Source organism: Oncorhynchus mykiss, chromosome 1 (genome assembly GCF_013265735.2).
Source record: "Oncorhynchus mykiss isolate Arlee chromosome 1, USDA_OmykA_1.1, whole genome shotgun sequence".
NCBI lineage: Eukaryota > Metazoa > Chordata > Actinopteri > Salmoniformes > Salmonidae > Oncorhynchus > Oncorhynchus mykiss.
The window spans coordinates 1,547,803-1,562,866 of record NC_048565.1 but is presented as its reverse complement, the minus strand read 5'-3'; the positions used below and the strand labels follow the sequence as shown (position 1 = coordinate 1,562,866).

The 15,064-nt window shown below is 44.4% G+C and overlaps 1 protein-coding gene across 2 annotated transcripts in view; it reads right to left on the bottom strand.

The window, feature by feature from the left end:
* Positions 1 to 15,064, bottom strand: part of atp10a (ATPase phospholipid transporting 10A) — a 136,553-nt gene that overhangs the window by 33,753 nt on the left and 87,736 nt on the right. For both annotated transcript variants that reach the window (XM_036978985.1, XM_036978913.1), the window contains exons 12-13: positions 7,597 to 7,723; positions 2,873 to 3,057 (exon numbers count right to left, since the gene is read on the bottom strand). In XM_036978985.1, coding sequence (XP_036834880.1) covers positions 2,873 to 3,057; positions 7,597 to 7,723 — 312 coding nt within the window. The remainder of the gene's footprint in view (positions 1 to 2,872; positions 3,058 to 7,596; positions 7,724 to 15,064) is intronic.

Genomic DNA, 15,064 nt, shown 5'->3' with positions numbered 1-15,064 from the left:
AACCATGTGGCCATTAACATCTGCTAACCACGTGACCATTAACATCTGCTAACCACGTGACCAATAACATCTGCTAACCACGTGACCAATAACATCTGCTAACCATGTGACCAATAACATCTGCTAACCATGTAACCATTAACTGATCTGGAGGACTCACTAAACAGAGAACATCCCCGGTCATCCTTACTGCTTCTGATCTGGAGGACTCGCTAAACAGAGAACATCCCTGGTCATCCCTACTGTCTCTGATCTGGAGGACTCACTAAACAGAGAACATCCCTGGTCATCCCTACTGTCTCTGATCTGGAGGACTCACTAAACAGAGAACATCCCTGGTCATCCCTACTGCCTCTGATCTGGAGGACTCACTAAACAGAGAACATCCCTGGTCATCCCTACTGCCTCTGATCTGGAGGACTCGCTAAACAGAGAACATCCCTGGTCATCCCTACTGTCTCTGATCTGGAGGACTCACTAAACAGAGAACATACCCGGTCATCCCTACTGACTCTGATCTGGAGGACTCACTAAACAGAGAACATCCCGGTCATCCCTACTGTCTCTGATCTGGAGGACTCACTAAACAGAGAATATCCCCGGTCATCCCTACTGGCGGACTCACTAAACACACATGCTTCATTTGTAAATGATGTCTGAGTGTTGGGAGTGCGCCCCTGGCTATCCGTCAATTAATTTCTTTGAGATAGGGGGCGCTCTTTTAATTTTTGGATAAAAAACGTTCCCGTTTTAAACAAGATATTTTGTCACGAAAAGATGCTCGACTATGCATGTAATTGACAGCTTTGGAAAGAAAAAACTCTTGACGTTTCCAAAACTGCAAAGATATTATCTGTGAGTGCCCCAGAACTAATGCTACAGGCGAAACCAAGATTAAATTTCATACAGGAAATGGTCCAGATTTTGAATGCCCTGTGTTCCAATGTCTCCTTATTTGGCTGTGAATGCGCCAGGAATGAGCCTGCACTTTCTGTCGTTTCCCCAAGGTGTCTGCAGCATTGTGACGTATTTGTAGGCATATCATTGGAAGATTGACCATAAGAGACTACATTTACCAGGTGTCCGCCCGGTGTCCTCCGTCGAAATTATTGCGTAATCTCCAGCTCCATGCGCGTTCCATTTTCTTCAGAGGAGAAAGTCAACTGCCACGAATGATTTATCATCGATAGATATGTGAAAAACACCTTGAGGATTGATTCTAAACAACGTTTGCCATGTTTCTGTCGATATTATGGAGTTAATTTGGAAAAAAGTTTGCGTTGTAATGACTTAATTTTCGTTTTTTTTCTTACCCAAACGTGATGAACAAAACGGAGCGATTTGTCCTACACAAATAATATTTTTGGAAAAACTGAACATTTGCTATCTAACTGAGAGTCTCCTCATTGAAAACATCTGAAGGTAAATTATTTTATTTGAATGCTTTTATTGTTTTTGTGAAAATGTTGCCTGCTGAATGCTAGGCTTAATGGTATGCTAGCTATCAATACTCTTACACAAATGCTTGTTTAGCTATGGTTCAAAAGCATATTTTGAAAATCTGAGATGGCAGTGTTGTTAACAAAAGGCTAAGCTTGAGAGCTAATATATTTATTTCATTTCATTTGCGATTTTCATGAATAGTTAACGTTGCGTTATGGTAATGAGCTTGAGGCTATAATTACGCTCCTGTAAATAGGATCCCGGATACGGGATTGCTCGTCGCAACCTCTTAAGGCCAATAATCTGCGGAAATGCGCAACGCCAAATGCTAATCGTACTCGATAAAACTCAAACTTCCATTAAAACACACATGCAGAGAATACCCAAAATGTCAATTTATATAGCCCGTCTGATCCATGGCAAAACTCCGTTCCAAAACGCAACGTCATTTTTTAAAATTAAAAAAGTTGCCTATAAACTTTTACAAAACACTTCAAACTACGTTTGTAACCGTTAATAATCGATCAAATTGATCACTGGGCGATCTGTATTCAATAGCAGCTACTCTTGAAATCAGTGTGCATTGTCTCTCTCCCATAAGCCTCTTCCTGTTCCTGGATGACAGGAAGGGCCTATTTCTTATTCCACCAAGGATTTAAACCAATGAAAATGCCAGTACTGGCGACATCGTGTGGAAGCTGTAGGTACTGCAACATCACCGTTATCTATTTTCTCTTGTGATAGACAATTCAGAGACTGGCGGATGAATACTTTTTTGTGGTTCTTGTGACCAGGTTTTTCTTGGGATTTCGCTTGCTGTTCACGTTCTGTTATAGTCACAGACATCATTTAACCAGTTTTAGAAACGTCAGAGTGTTTTCTATCCACACATACTAATCCTATGCATATACTATATTCCTGGCATGAGTAGCAGGACGTTGAAATGTTGCGCGATTTTTAACAAAATGTTGAAATAATTCAGGGGAGCCCTAAGAGGTTTTTAAGTATCAAAAGTAAAAATGCCATTAACAAAAAAATCCTCATATTAAGCAAACCAGGAGGCACAATATTCTTGTTTTTTAAAACCAAATACTTTTAGACTTTTACTCAAATAGAATTTGACTGGGTGACTTTCACTTAACTCATTTTCTATTAGCCTATTTAATCCCATCAGTCACAATTGTGACCGACCATTAAACACACTTTTTCACCTACTTTTCCAAGAAAATGTTAAAGAATTATGATAGATTATTTCAAAGGCACAATATTAGGATATTTTCATGCCTGTGGGGGGGGAATAGGGATTAAATGGGTTAAGGTATCTTTACTTTTACTCAAGTATGGCGTTGAGTGTGACGATCTCACCTGAGAGTCAGCGTTGAGTGTGAGGATCTCACCTGAGAGTCAGCGTTGAGTGTGATGATCTCACCTGAGAGTCAGCGTTGAGTGTGATGATCTCGTCGTCAGGTTCCAGCAGCTTGCAAGCATAGGCGATGTTGATGGCTGTCTCCTGTTTGTCCCCCGTCAGAACCCAGATCTGGAGCCCTGCCTTCCGCAGCGACGCAATGGTCTCTGGGACACCATCTTGTAGACGGTCCTCTACACCCGTTGCTCCTAGAAAACCATACGAATATCAACAGCTGTTGCATTAAAACATCATCTTTGACGAGGTCTTCAGGGGACATCAGTGTTGAAGGGATGCAGTACCAGTATGAACCTCCCTGGGGCCTCATTCAACACCAACGTTTGGTATTTCTCCATTTTGAATTTGACGGGATAGTGTGCTGTGCGTATCTTCACACAAATCTCAAATCATGTGTACGCACAACTTCTAGTGGTTGATGAACTGTATTGCAAGCTAACATTGTTATTTTGGGGGAATAGAGGAGTTATGCACTTGGAGTATAATAATGGTAGGCAAATAGAAGCATTAAAACGTAGGCCTGAGGCCTCCCGAGTGGAGCAGTGGCCTAATGAAAACATTAATATGTAGGCCTGAGGCCTCCCGAGTGGAGCAGTGGCCTAATGAAAACATTAAAATGTAGGCCTGAGGCCTCCCGGGTGGAGCAGTGGCCTAATGAAAACATTAAAATGTAGGCCTGAGGCCTCCCAAGTGGAGCAGGGGCCTAATGAAAACATTAAAACGTAGGCCTGAGGCCTCCCAAGTGGAGCAGTGGCCTAATGAAAACATTAAAACGTAACGTAGGCCTGAGGCCTCCCGAGTGGAGCAGTGGCCTAATGAAAACATTAAAACGTAGGCCTGAGGCCTCCCGAGTGGAGCAGTGGCCTAATGAAAACATTAAAACGTAACGTAGGCCTGAGGCCTCCCAAGTGGAGCAGTGGCCTAATGAAAACATTAAAACGTAACGTAGGCCTGAGGCCTCCCAAGTGGAGCAGTGGCCTAATGAAAACATTAAAACGTAACGTAGGCCTGAGGCCTCCCAAGTGGAGCAGTGGCCTAATGAAAACATTAAAACGTAACGTAGGCCTGAGGCCTCCCGAGTGGAGCAGTGGCCTAATGAAAACATTAAAATGTAGGCCTGAGGCCTCCCAAGTGGAGCAGGGGCCTAATGAAAACATTAAAACGTAGGCCTGAGGCCTCCCAAGTGGAGCAGTGGCCTAATGAAAACATTAAAACGTAGGCCTGAGGCCTCCCGAGTGGAGCAGTGGCCTAATGAAAACATTAAAACGTAACGTAGGCCTGAGGCCTCCCGAGTGGAGCAGTGGCCTAATGAAAACATTAACACGTAACGTAGGCCTGAGGCCTCCCGAGTGGAGCAGTGGCCTAATGAAAACATTAAAACGTAACGTAGGCCTGGGACCTCCCGAGTGGAGCAGTGGCCTAATGAAAACATTAAAATGTAGGCCTGAGGCCTCCCGAGTGGAGCAGTGGCCTAATGAAAACATTAAAACGTAACGTAGGCCTGAGGCCTCCCGAGTGGAGCAGTGGCCTAATGAAAACATTAAAACGTAACATAGGCCTGAGGCCTCTCGAGTGGAGCAGTGGCCTAATGAAAACATTAAAATGTAACGTAGGCCTGAGGCCTCCCGAGTGGAGCAGTGGCCTAATGAAAACATTAAAACGTAGGCCTGAGGCCTCTCGAGTGGAGCAGTGGCCTAATGAAAACATTAAAACGTAACGTAGGCCTGAGGCCTCCCGAGTGGAGCAGTGGCCTAATGAAAACATTAAAACGTAACGTAGGCCTGAGGCCTCCCGAGTGGAGCAGTGGCCTAATGAAAACATTAAAATGTAGGCCTGAGGCCTCCCGAGTGGAGCAGTGGCCTAATGAAAACATTAAAACGTAACGTAGGCCTGAGGCCTCCCGAGTGGAGCAGTGGCCTAATGAAAACATTAAAACGTAATGTAGGCCTGAGGCCTCCCGAGTGGAGCAGTGGCCTAATGAAAACATGAAAACGTCATGTAGGCCTGAGGCCTCCCGAGTGGAGCAGTGGCCTAATGAAAACATTAAAATGTAGGCCTGAGGCCTCCCAAGTGGAGCAGTGGCCTAATGAAAACATTAAAACGTAACGTAGGCCTGAGGCCTCCCGAGTGGAGCAGTGGCCTAATGAAAACATTAAAACGTAGGCCTGAGGCCTCCCGAGTGGAGCAGTGGCCTAATGAAAACATTAAAACGTAACGTAGGCCTGAGGCCTCCCAAGTGGAGCAGTGGCTTAATGAAAACATTAAAACGTAGGCCTGAGGCCTCCCGAGTGGAGCAGTGGCCTAATGAAAACATTAGAAACGTAACGTAGGCCTGAGGCCTCCCGAGTGGAGCAGTGGCCTAATGAAAACATTAAAACGTAGGCCTGAGGCCTCCCGAGTGGAGCAGTGGCCTAATGAAAACATTAAAACGTAACGTAGGCCTGAGGCCTCCCTAGTGGAGCAGTGGCCTAATGAAAACATTAAAACGTAACGTAGGCCTGAGGCCTCCCGAGTGGAGCAGTGGCCTAATGAAAACATTAAAACGTAACGTAGGCCTGAGGCCTCCCGAGTGGAGCAGTGGCCTAATGAAAACATTAAAACGTAGGCCTGAGGCCTCCCGAGTGGAGCAGTGGCCTAATGAAAACATTAAAACGTAACGTAGGCCTGAGGCCTCCCGAGTGGAGCAGTGGCCTAATGAAAACATTAACACGTAACGTAGGCCTGAGGCCTCCCGAGTGGAGCAGTGGCCTAATGAAAACATTAAAACGTAGGCCTGAGGCCTCCCGAGTGGAGCAGTGGCCTAATGAAAACATTAAAACGTAACGTAGGCCTGAGGCCTCCCGAGTGGAGCAGTGGCCTAATGAAAACATTAAAACGTAACGTAGGCCTGAGGCCTCTCGAGTGGAGCAGTGGCCTAATGAAAACATTAAAACGTAGGCCTGAGGCCTCCCAAGTGGAGCAGTGGCCTAATGAAAACATTAAAACGTAACGTAGGCCTGAGGCCTCCCGAGTGGAGCAGTGGCCTAATGAAAACATTAAAACGTAGGCCTGAGGCCTCCCGAGTGGAGCAGTGGCCTAATGAAAACATTAAAACGTAACGTAGGCCTGAGGCCTCCCGAGTGGAGCAGGGGCCTAATGAAAACATTAAAACATAGGCCTGAGACCTCCCGAGTGGAGCAGTGGCCTAATGAAAACATTAAAACGTAGGCCTGAGGCCTCCCGAGTGGAGCAGTGGCCTAATGAAAACATTAAAACGTAACGTAGGCCTGAGGCCTCCCGAGTGGAGCAGTGGCCTAATGAAAACATTAAAACGTAACGTAGGCCTGAGGCCTCCCGAGTGGAGCAGTGGCCTAATGAAAACATTAAAACGTAGGCCTTTTTTTGTGTTGCTAATGTATGATGGGGGTCCCTGGTTTTCCTGTGAGGGGGTCCCTGGGCATAAGAGTTTGACGACCCCCTGGTCTAAATCATAATCATATTGCTGGACATGTTTCTTTTTCTGACTGGTTTATTATCAGGCTACTACCATTTATCCAATCAACCGTCAACTATGTACTATTTATCCAATCAACAGCCAACCATGAACCATTTATCCATTCAACAGCCAACCATGAACCAGCAGTCCCTACCTGGCCCACCACTCCACCCTGGACTTGAATATCCCCCTCTACAAGGCAGCAGTCCCTACCTGGCCCACCACTCCACCCTGGACTTGAATATCCCATGTAGGACGTCCCCCTCACACAGGAGCAACAGAACGGACACCCCGTCCCGACCGTATTGATGGGGTTCTGAGTGATGGTTTACCACAGCTGTGGTATGTGTGTGGCAATGGCGGAATAACATTAAAACTCGTTAACTATGATCGATGGTGCTGGTTGTCTTTGCTCGCTGTAACTAACAAAGTTATACAGGAGTTACAGGAGTGGAAATCGTGTTTTTTTCTGTGAATGTTGGAGTTGATGTGAAATGGATGTAATCAAGCCCCCAGAGGCTTTGAGCCTGGATGTAATCAAGCCCCCAGAGGTTTTAAGCCTGGATGTAATCAAGCCCCCAGAGGCTTTGAGCCTGGATGTAATCAAGCCCCCAGAGGCTTTGAGCCTGGATGTAATCAAGCCCCCAGAGGCTTTGAGCCTGGATGATGTAATCAAGCCCCCAATGGCTTTGAGCCTGGATGTTGTTATCAAGCCCCCAGAGGTTTTGAGCCTGGATGTTGTTATCAAGCCCCCAGAGGCTTTGAGCCTGGATGTTGTTATCAAGCCTCCAGAGGTTTTGAGCCTGGATGTTGTTATCAAGCCCCCAGAGGTTTTGAGCCTGGATGTTGTTATCAAGCCCCCAGAGGCTTTGAGCCTGGATGTTGTTATCAAGCCTCCAGAGGTTTTGAGCCTGGATGTTGTCATCAAGCCCCCAGAGGTTTTGAGCCTGGATGTTGTTATCAAGCCCCCAGAGGCTTTGAGCCTGGATGTTGTTATCAAGCCCCCAGAGGTTTTCAGCCTGGATGTTGTTATCAAGCCCCCAGAGGTTTTCAGCCTGGATGTTGTTATCAAGCCCCCAGAGGTTTTATGTACAGGAGGACTTTGGTCAGGCCGTCATCGTAAAAAAATCTGTGGAGGCCCAGCGGTCCTAGTGTTAAGGGTAAGGGGGGTCCGTGGAGGCCCAGCGGTCCTAGTGTTAAGGGTGGGGGGTCCGTGGAGGCCCAGCGGTCCTAGTGTTAAGGGTAACAACTTTACCTAATAGATGCAGGTTAATCTCCAGTCTCAGAGCAGACTGAAACAGCAGCTCTTCTCTTCCCTGTATGGCCGTCTCTGCCTCCAGATGATGTCGCAACCAGACAGCATACTCCTCCTTAGTCATAACCTGCCACAGACAGACAAACAGACAGAGACACAGACAGAGACACAGACAGACAGACAGACAGAGACACAGACAGAGACACAGAGACACAGACAGACAGAGACACAGACAGACAGAGACACAGACAGACAGAGACACAGACAGACAGAGACACAGACAGACAGAGACACAGACAGACAGAGACAGACACAAAAAAACTAGTCAGATCATTTTTTATATTTATTTATCAGGGAGTCATACTGAGACCAAGGTGTATTTGACATAAATGACAGAAAACACACACATCAAAATATAGAAACCAAATGCAAGCAGCAAGAAAAACACGGTCATAGAAGAACACACATTCATCAGTGATAAAGTCCTCAAAATCAGCTTTCTGAATTGACCTAGAGGCATCAGAACATTCCATTTAAGAATTTTTTTGAAGATTGTTCCACAACTAAGGTGCAGGAAAACTACAAGCTGATTTACCAGGAATTTCCAGAGTTAGCCAGCCCTGAGACCTGGGTTGGTAACTTGTATGTCTATAGTTTAGTAATGATGTTAGTTACAGTGGGACTTTTACAAAAAGGGCTTTATAAATGAAAACATAGCAACGTATCAACCTAGGTGACATCACAGAGGACCAACCAACTGTCTGATAGAGAATGTGGTGATGACATATAATCATCAGGTTAGGAGGAGTACATGGGCCACCTTCCAGACCCTAGGGATAGTACCAGATATAATCATCAGGTTAGGAGGAGTACATGGGCCTCCTTCCAGACCCTGGGGATAGTACCAGATATAATCATCAGGTTAGGAGGAGTACATGGGCCTACTTCCAGACCCTGGGGATAGTACCAGATATAATCATCGGGTTAGGAGGAGTACATGGGCCTCCTTCCAGACCCTGGGGATAGTACCAGATATAATCATCAGGTTAGGAGGAGTACATGGGCCTCCTTCCTTATCCTGGGGATAGTACCAGGTATAATCATCAGGTTAGGAGGAGTACATGGGCCTCCTTCCAGACCCTGGGGATAGTACCAGATATGATCATCAGGTTAGGAGGAGTACATGGGCCTCCTTCCAGACCCTGGGGATAGTACCAGGTATAATCATCAGGTTAGGAGGAGTACATGGGCCTCCTTCCAGACCCTGGGGATAGTACCAGGTATAATCATCAGGTTAGGAGGAGTACATGGGCCTCCTTCCAGACCCTGGGGATAGTACCAGATACAGTGCCTTGCGAAAGTATTCGGCCCCCTTGAACTTTGCGACCTTTTGCCACATTTCAGGCTTCAAACATAAAGATATAAAACTGCATTTTTTTGTGAAGAATCAACAACAAGTGGGACACAATCATGAAGTGGAACGACATTTATTGGATATTTCAAACTTTTTTAACAAATCAAAAACTGAAAAATTGGGCGTGCAAAATTATTCAGCGCCTTTACTTTCAGTGCAGCAAACTCTCTCCAGAAGTTCAGTGAGGATCTCTGAATGATCCAATGTTGACCTAAATGACTAATGATGATAAATACAATCCACCTGTGTGTAATCAAGTCTCCGTATAAATGCACCTGCACTGTGATAGTCTCAGAGGTCCGTTAAAAGCGCAGAGAGCATCATGAAGAACAAGGAACACACCAGGCAGGTCCGAGATACTGTTGTGAAGAAGTTTAAAGCCGGATTTGGATACAAAAAGATTTCCCAAGCTTTAAACATCCCAAGGAGCACTGTGCAAGCGATAATATTGAAATGGAAGGAGTATCAGACCACTGCAAATCTACCAAGACCTGGCCGTCCCTCTAAACTTTCAGCTCATACAAGGAGAAGACTGATCAGAGATGCAGCCAAGAGGCCCATGATCACTCTGGATGAACTGCAGAGATCTACAGCTGAGGTGGGAGACTCTGTCCATAGGACAACAATCAGTCGTATATTGCACAAATCTGGCCTTTATGGAAGAGTGGCAAGAAGAAAGCCATTTCTTAAAGATATCCATAAAAAGTGCCGTTTAAAGTTTGCCACAAGCCACCTGGGAGACACACCAAACATGTGGAAGAAGGTGTCAGATGAAACCAAAATTGAACTTTTTGGCAACAATGCAAAACGTTATGTTTGGCGTAAAAGCAACACAGCTGAACACACCATCCCCACTGTCAAACATGGTGGTGGCAGCATCATGGTTTGGGCCTGCTTTTCTTCAGCAGAGACAGGGAAGATAGTTAAAATTGATGGGAAGATGGATGGAGCCAAATACAGGACCATTCTGGAAGGAAACCTGATGGAGTCTGCAAAAGACCTGAGACTGGGACGGAGATTTGTCTTCCAACAAGACAATGATCCAAAACATAAAGCAAAATCTACAATGGAATGGTTCAAAAATAAACATATCCAGGTGTTAGAATGGCCAAGTCAAAGTCCAGACCTGAATCCAATCGAGAATCTGTGGAAAGAACTGAAAACTGCTGTTCACAAATGCTCTCCATCCAACCTCACTGAGCTCGAGTTGTTTTGCAAGGAGGAATGGGAAAAAATTTCAGTCTCTCGATGTGCAAAACTGACAGAGACATACCCCAAGCGACTTACAGCTGTAATCGCAGCAAAAGGTGGCGCTACAAAGTATTAACTTGGGGGGGCTGAATAATTTTGCACGCCCAATTTTTCAGTTTTTGATTTGTTAAAAAAGTTTGAAATATCCAATAAATGTCGTTCCACTTCATGATTGTGTCCCACTTGTTGTTGATTCTTCACAAAAAATACAGTTTTATATCTTTATGTTTGAAGCCTGAAATGTGGCAAAAGGTCGCAAAGTTCAAGGGGGCCAAATACTTTCGCAAGGCACTGTATAATCATCAGGTTAGGAGGAGTACATGGGCCTCCTTCCAGACCCTGGGGATAGTACCAGGTATAATCATCAGGTTAGGAGGAGTACATGGGCCTCCTTCCAGACCCTGGGGATAGTACCAGGTATAATCATCAGGTTAGGAGGAGTACATGGGCCTCCTTCCAGACCCTGGTGATAGTACCAGGTATAATCATCAGGTTAGGTAGAGTACATGGGCCTCCTTCCAGACCCTGGGGATAGTACCAGGTATAATCATCAGGTTAGGAGGAGTACATGAGCCTCCTTCCAGACCCTGGGGATAGTACCAGGTATAATCATCAGGTTAGGAGGAGTACATGGGCCTCCTTCCATACCCTGAGGATAGTACCAGGTATAATCATCAGGTTAGGAGGAGTACATGGGCCTCCTTCCAGACCTTGGGGATAGTACCAAGTATAATCATCAGGTTAGGAGGAATACATGGGCCTGCAGCAGAAATTAATCAAGCATATCAGCCCGAGTGGATTAATTGTTTACGTCAATCTTAAGCAAGGCATCTAGCACATCACAGACAGGAAATTGTTGAAATCTAAAAAAAAGATTCACTAAAATGTTGACGGGTTAACTATCGAGTCAGCTGGAGGCTGGCAGAGGGAAGAGCAGTCGATTGACTGTCCAGGGTCAATTAAACTACTGTTTCTCTCAAGCCTGTCGTGATAAAATTATGATTAAAAGGTTCACTTATCCCATTCTTCTCAGTTATGTTGCCAGAGTCAGAAAGAACTTGCTTAGGCAGGGGATGTGTAAGCTTGGACGCATTCAATTGACTTACTAGCGTCAATTAAAACCAACGTTTCTGTCAAAGGAAAAGCCGAGATGAAATGATTAAAAGCATCACTTATCCCATTTTTCTTCGTTAAGATACCAGAGGCGAGAGGGTACATCTGTTTCTCAATTGTCTGAATGTTTTCCAGTCCACTACTGAATGTTTTCCAGTCCACTACAGAATGTTTTCCAGTCCACTACACTACTGAATGTTTTCCAGTCCACTACACTACTGAATGTTTTCCAGTCCACTACTGAATGTTTTCCAGTCCACTACTGAATGTTGTCCAGTCCACTACTGAATGTTGTCCAGTCCACTACTGAATGTTGTCCAGTCCACTACACTACTGAATGTTTTCCAGTCCACTACACTACTGAATGTTTTCCAGTCCACTACACTACTGAATGTTTTCCAGTCCACTACACTACTGAATGTTTTCCAGTCCACTACTGAATGTTTTCCAGTGCACTACTGAATGTTTTCCAGTCCACTACTGAATGTTTTCCAGTCCACTACTGAATGTTGTCCAGTCCACTACTGAATGTTTTGCAGTCCACTACTGAATGTTTTCCAGTCCACTACTGAATGTTTTCCAGTCCACTACTGAATGTTTTCCAGTCCACTACTGAATGTTTTCCAGTCCACTACAGAATGTTTTCCAGTCCACTACTGAATGTTTTCCAGTCCACTACTGAATGTTTTCCAGTCCACTACTGAATGTTTTCCAGTCCACTACTGAATGTTTTCCAGTCCACTACTGAATGTTTTCCAGTCCACTACTGAATGTTTTCCAGTCCACTACAGAATGTTTTCCAGTCCACTACACTACTGAATGTTTTCCAGTCCACTACAGAATGTTGTCCAGTCCACTACTGAATGTTTTCCAGTCCACTACTGAATGTTTTCCAGTCCACTACTGAATGTTTTCCAGTCCACTACACTACTGAATGTTTTCCAGTCCACTACAGAATGTTGTCCAGTCCACTACTGAATGTTTTCCAGTCCACTACTGAATGTTGTCCAGTCCACTACACTACTGAATGTTTTCCAGTCCACTACTGAATGTTGTCCAGTCCACTACACTACTGAATGTTGTCCAGTCCACTACAGAATGTTTTCCAGTCCACTACAGAATGTTTTCCAGTCCACTACACTACTGAATGTTTTCCAGTCCACTACTGAATGTTTTCCAGTCCACTACTGAATGTTTTCCAGTCCACTACTGAATGTTTTCCAGTCCACTACTGAATGTTTTCCAGTCCACTACTGAATGTTGTCCAGTCCACTACAGAATGTTTTCCAGTCCACTACACTACTGAATGTTTTCCAGTCCACTACTGAATGTTTTCCAGTCCACTACAGAATGTTTTCCAGTCCACTACAGAATGTTTTCCAGTCCATTACTGAATGTTTTCCAGTCCACTACAGAATGTTTTCCAGTCCACTACAGAATGTTTTCCAGTCCACTACAGAATGTTTTCCAGTCCACTACTGAATGTTTTCCAGTCCACTACTGAATGTTTTCCAGTCCACTACTGAATGTTTTCCAGTCCACTACTGAATGTTTTCCAGTCCACTACTGAATGTTTTCCAGTCCACTACTGAATGTTTTCCAGTCCACTACTGAATGTTTTCCAGTCCACTACACTACTGAATGTTTTCCAGTCCACTACTGAATGTTTTCCAGTCCACTACTGAATGTTTTCCAGTCCACTACACTACTGAATGTTTTCCAGTCCACTACTGAATGTTTTCCACTACACTACTGAATGTTTTCCAGTCCACTACACTACTGAATGTTTTCCAGTCCACTACTGAAAGTTTTCCAGTACACTACTGAATGTTTTCCAGTCCACTACACTACACTACTGAATGTTTTCCAGTCCACTACTGAATGTTTTCCACTACACTACTGAATGTTTTCCAGTCCACTACACTACACTACTGAATGTTTTCCAGTCCACTACTGAATGTTTTCCACTACACTACTGAATGTTTTCCAGTCCACTACACTACTGAATGTTTTCCACTACACTACAGAATGCTTTCCAGTCCACTACAGAATGTTGTCCAGTCCACTACTGAATGTTTTCCAGTCCACTACACTACTGAATGTTTTCCAGTCCACTACAGAATGTTGTCCAGTCCTATACTGAATGTTGTCCAGTCCACTACTGAATGTTTTCCAGTCCACTACTGAATGTTTTCCAGTCCACTACACTACTGAATGTTTTCCAGTCCACTACTGAATGTTTTCCAGTCCACTACACTACTGAATGTTGTCCAGTCCACTACTGAATGTTTTCCAGTCCACTACTGAATGTTTTCCAGTCCACTACACTACTGAATGTTTTCCAGTCCACTACTGAATGTTTTCCAGTCCACTACACTACTGGATGTTTTCCAGTCCACTACTGAATGTTTTCCAGTCCACTACTGAATGTTTTCCAGTCCACTACTGAATGTTTTCCAGTCCACTACAGAATGTTTTCCAGTCCACTACACTTCAGAATGTTTTCCAGTCCACTACAGAATGTTTTCCAGTCCACTACACTACTGAATGTTTTCCAGTCCACTACACTACAGAATGTTTTCCAGTCCACTACAGAATGTTTTCAAGTCCACTACTGAATGTTTTCCAGTCCACTACTGAATGTTTTCCAGTCCACTACTGAATGTTTTCCAGTCCACTACTGAATGTTTTTCAGTCCACTACTGAATGTTTTCCAGTCCACTACACTACTGAATGTTTTCCAGTCCACTACACTACTGAATGTTTTCCAGTCCACTACACTACTGAATGTTTTCAAGTCCACTACAGAATGTTGTCCAGTCCACTACTGAATGTTGTCCAGTCCACTACACTACTGAATGTTTTCCAGTCCACTACACTACTGAATGTTTTCCAGTCCACTACACTACTGAATGTTTTCCAGTCCACTACACTACTGAATGTTTTCCAGTCCACTACACTACTGAATGTTTTCCAGTCCACTACTGAATGTTTTCCAGTCCACTACAGAATGTTTTCCAGTCCACTACAGATGGTTTTCCAGTCCACTACTGAATGTTTTCCAGTCCACTACAGAATGTTTTCCAGTCCACTACTGAATGTTTTCCAGTCCACTACTGAATGTTTTCCAGTCCACTACTGAATGTTTTCCAGTCCACTACTGAATGTTTTCCAGTCCACTACAGAATGTTTTCCAGTCCACTACACTACTGAATGTTTTCCAGTCCACTACTGAATGTTTTCCACTACACTACTGAATGTTTTCCAGTCCACTACACTACAGAATGCTTTCCAGTCCACTACAGAATGTTTTCCAGTCCACTACACTACTGAATGTTTTCCAGTCCACTACTGAATGTTTTCCACTACACTACTGAATGTTTTCCAGTCCACTACACTACAGAATGCTTTCCAGTCCACTACAGAATGTTTTCCAGTCCACTACACGACTGAATGTTTTCCAGTCCACTACAGAATGTTGTCCAGTCCACTACTGAATGCTTTCCAGTCCACTACACTACAGAATGTTGTCCAGTCCACTACTGAATGTTTTCCAGTCCACTACACTACTGAATGTTTTCCAGTCCACTACTGAATGTTTTCCAGTCCACTACAGAATGTTTTCCAGTCCACTACAGAATGTTTTCCAGTCCACTACACTACAGAATGTTTTCCAGTCCACTACAGAAT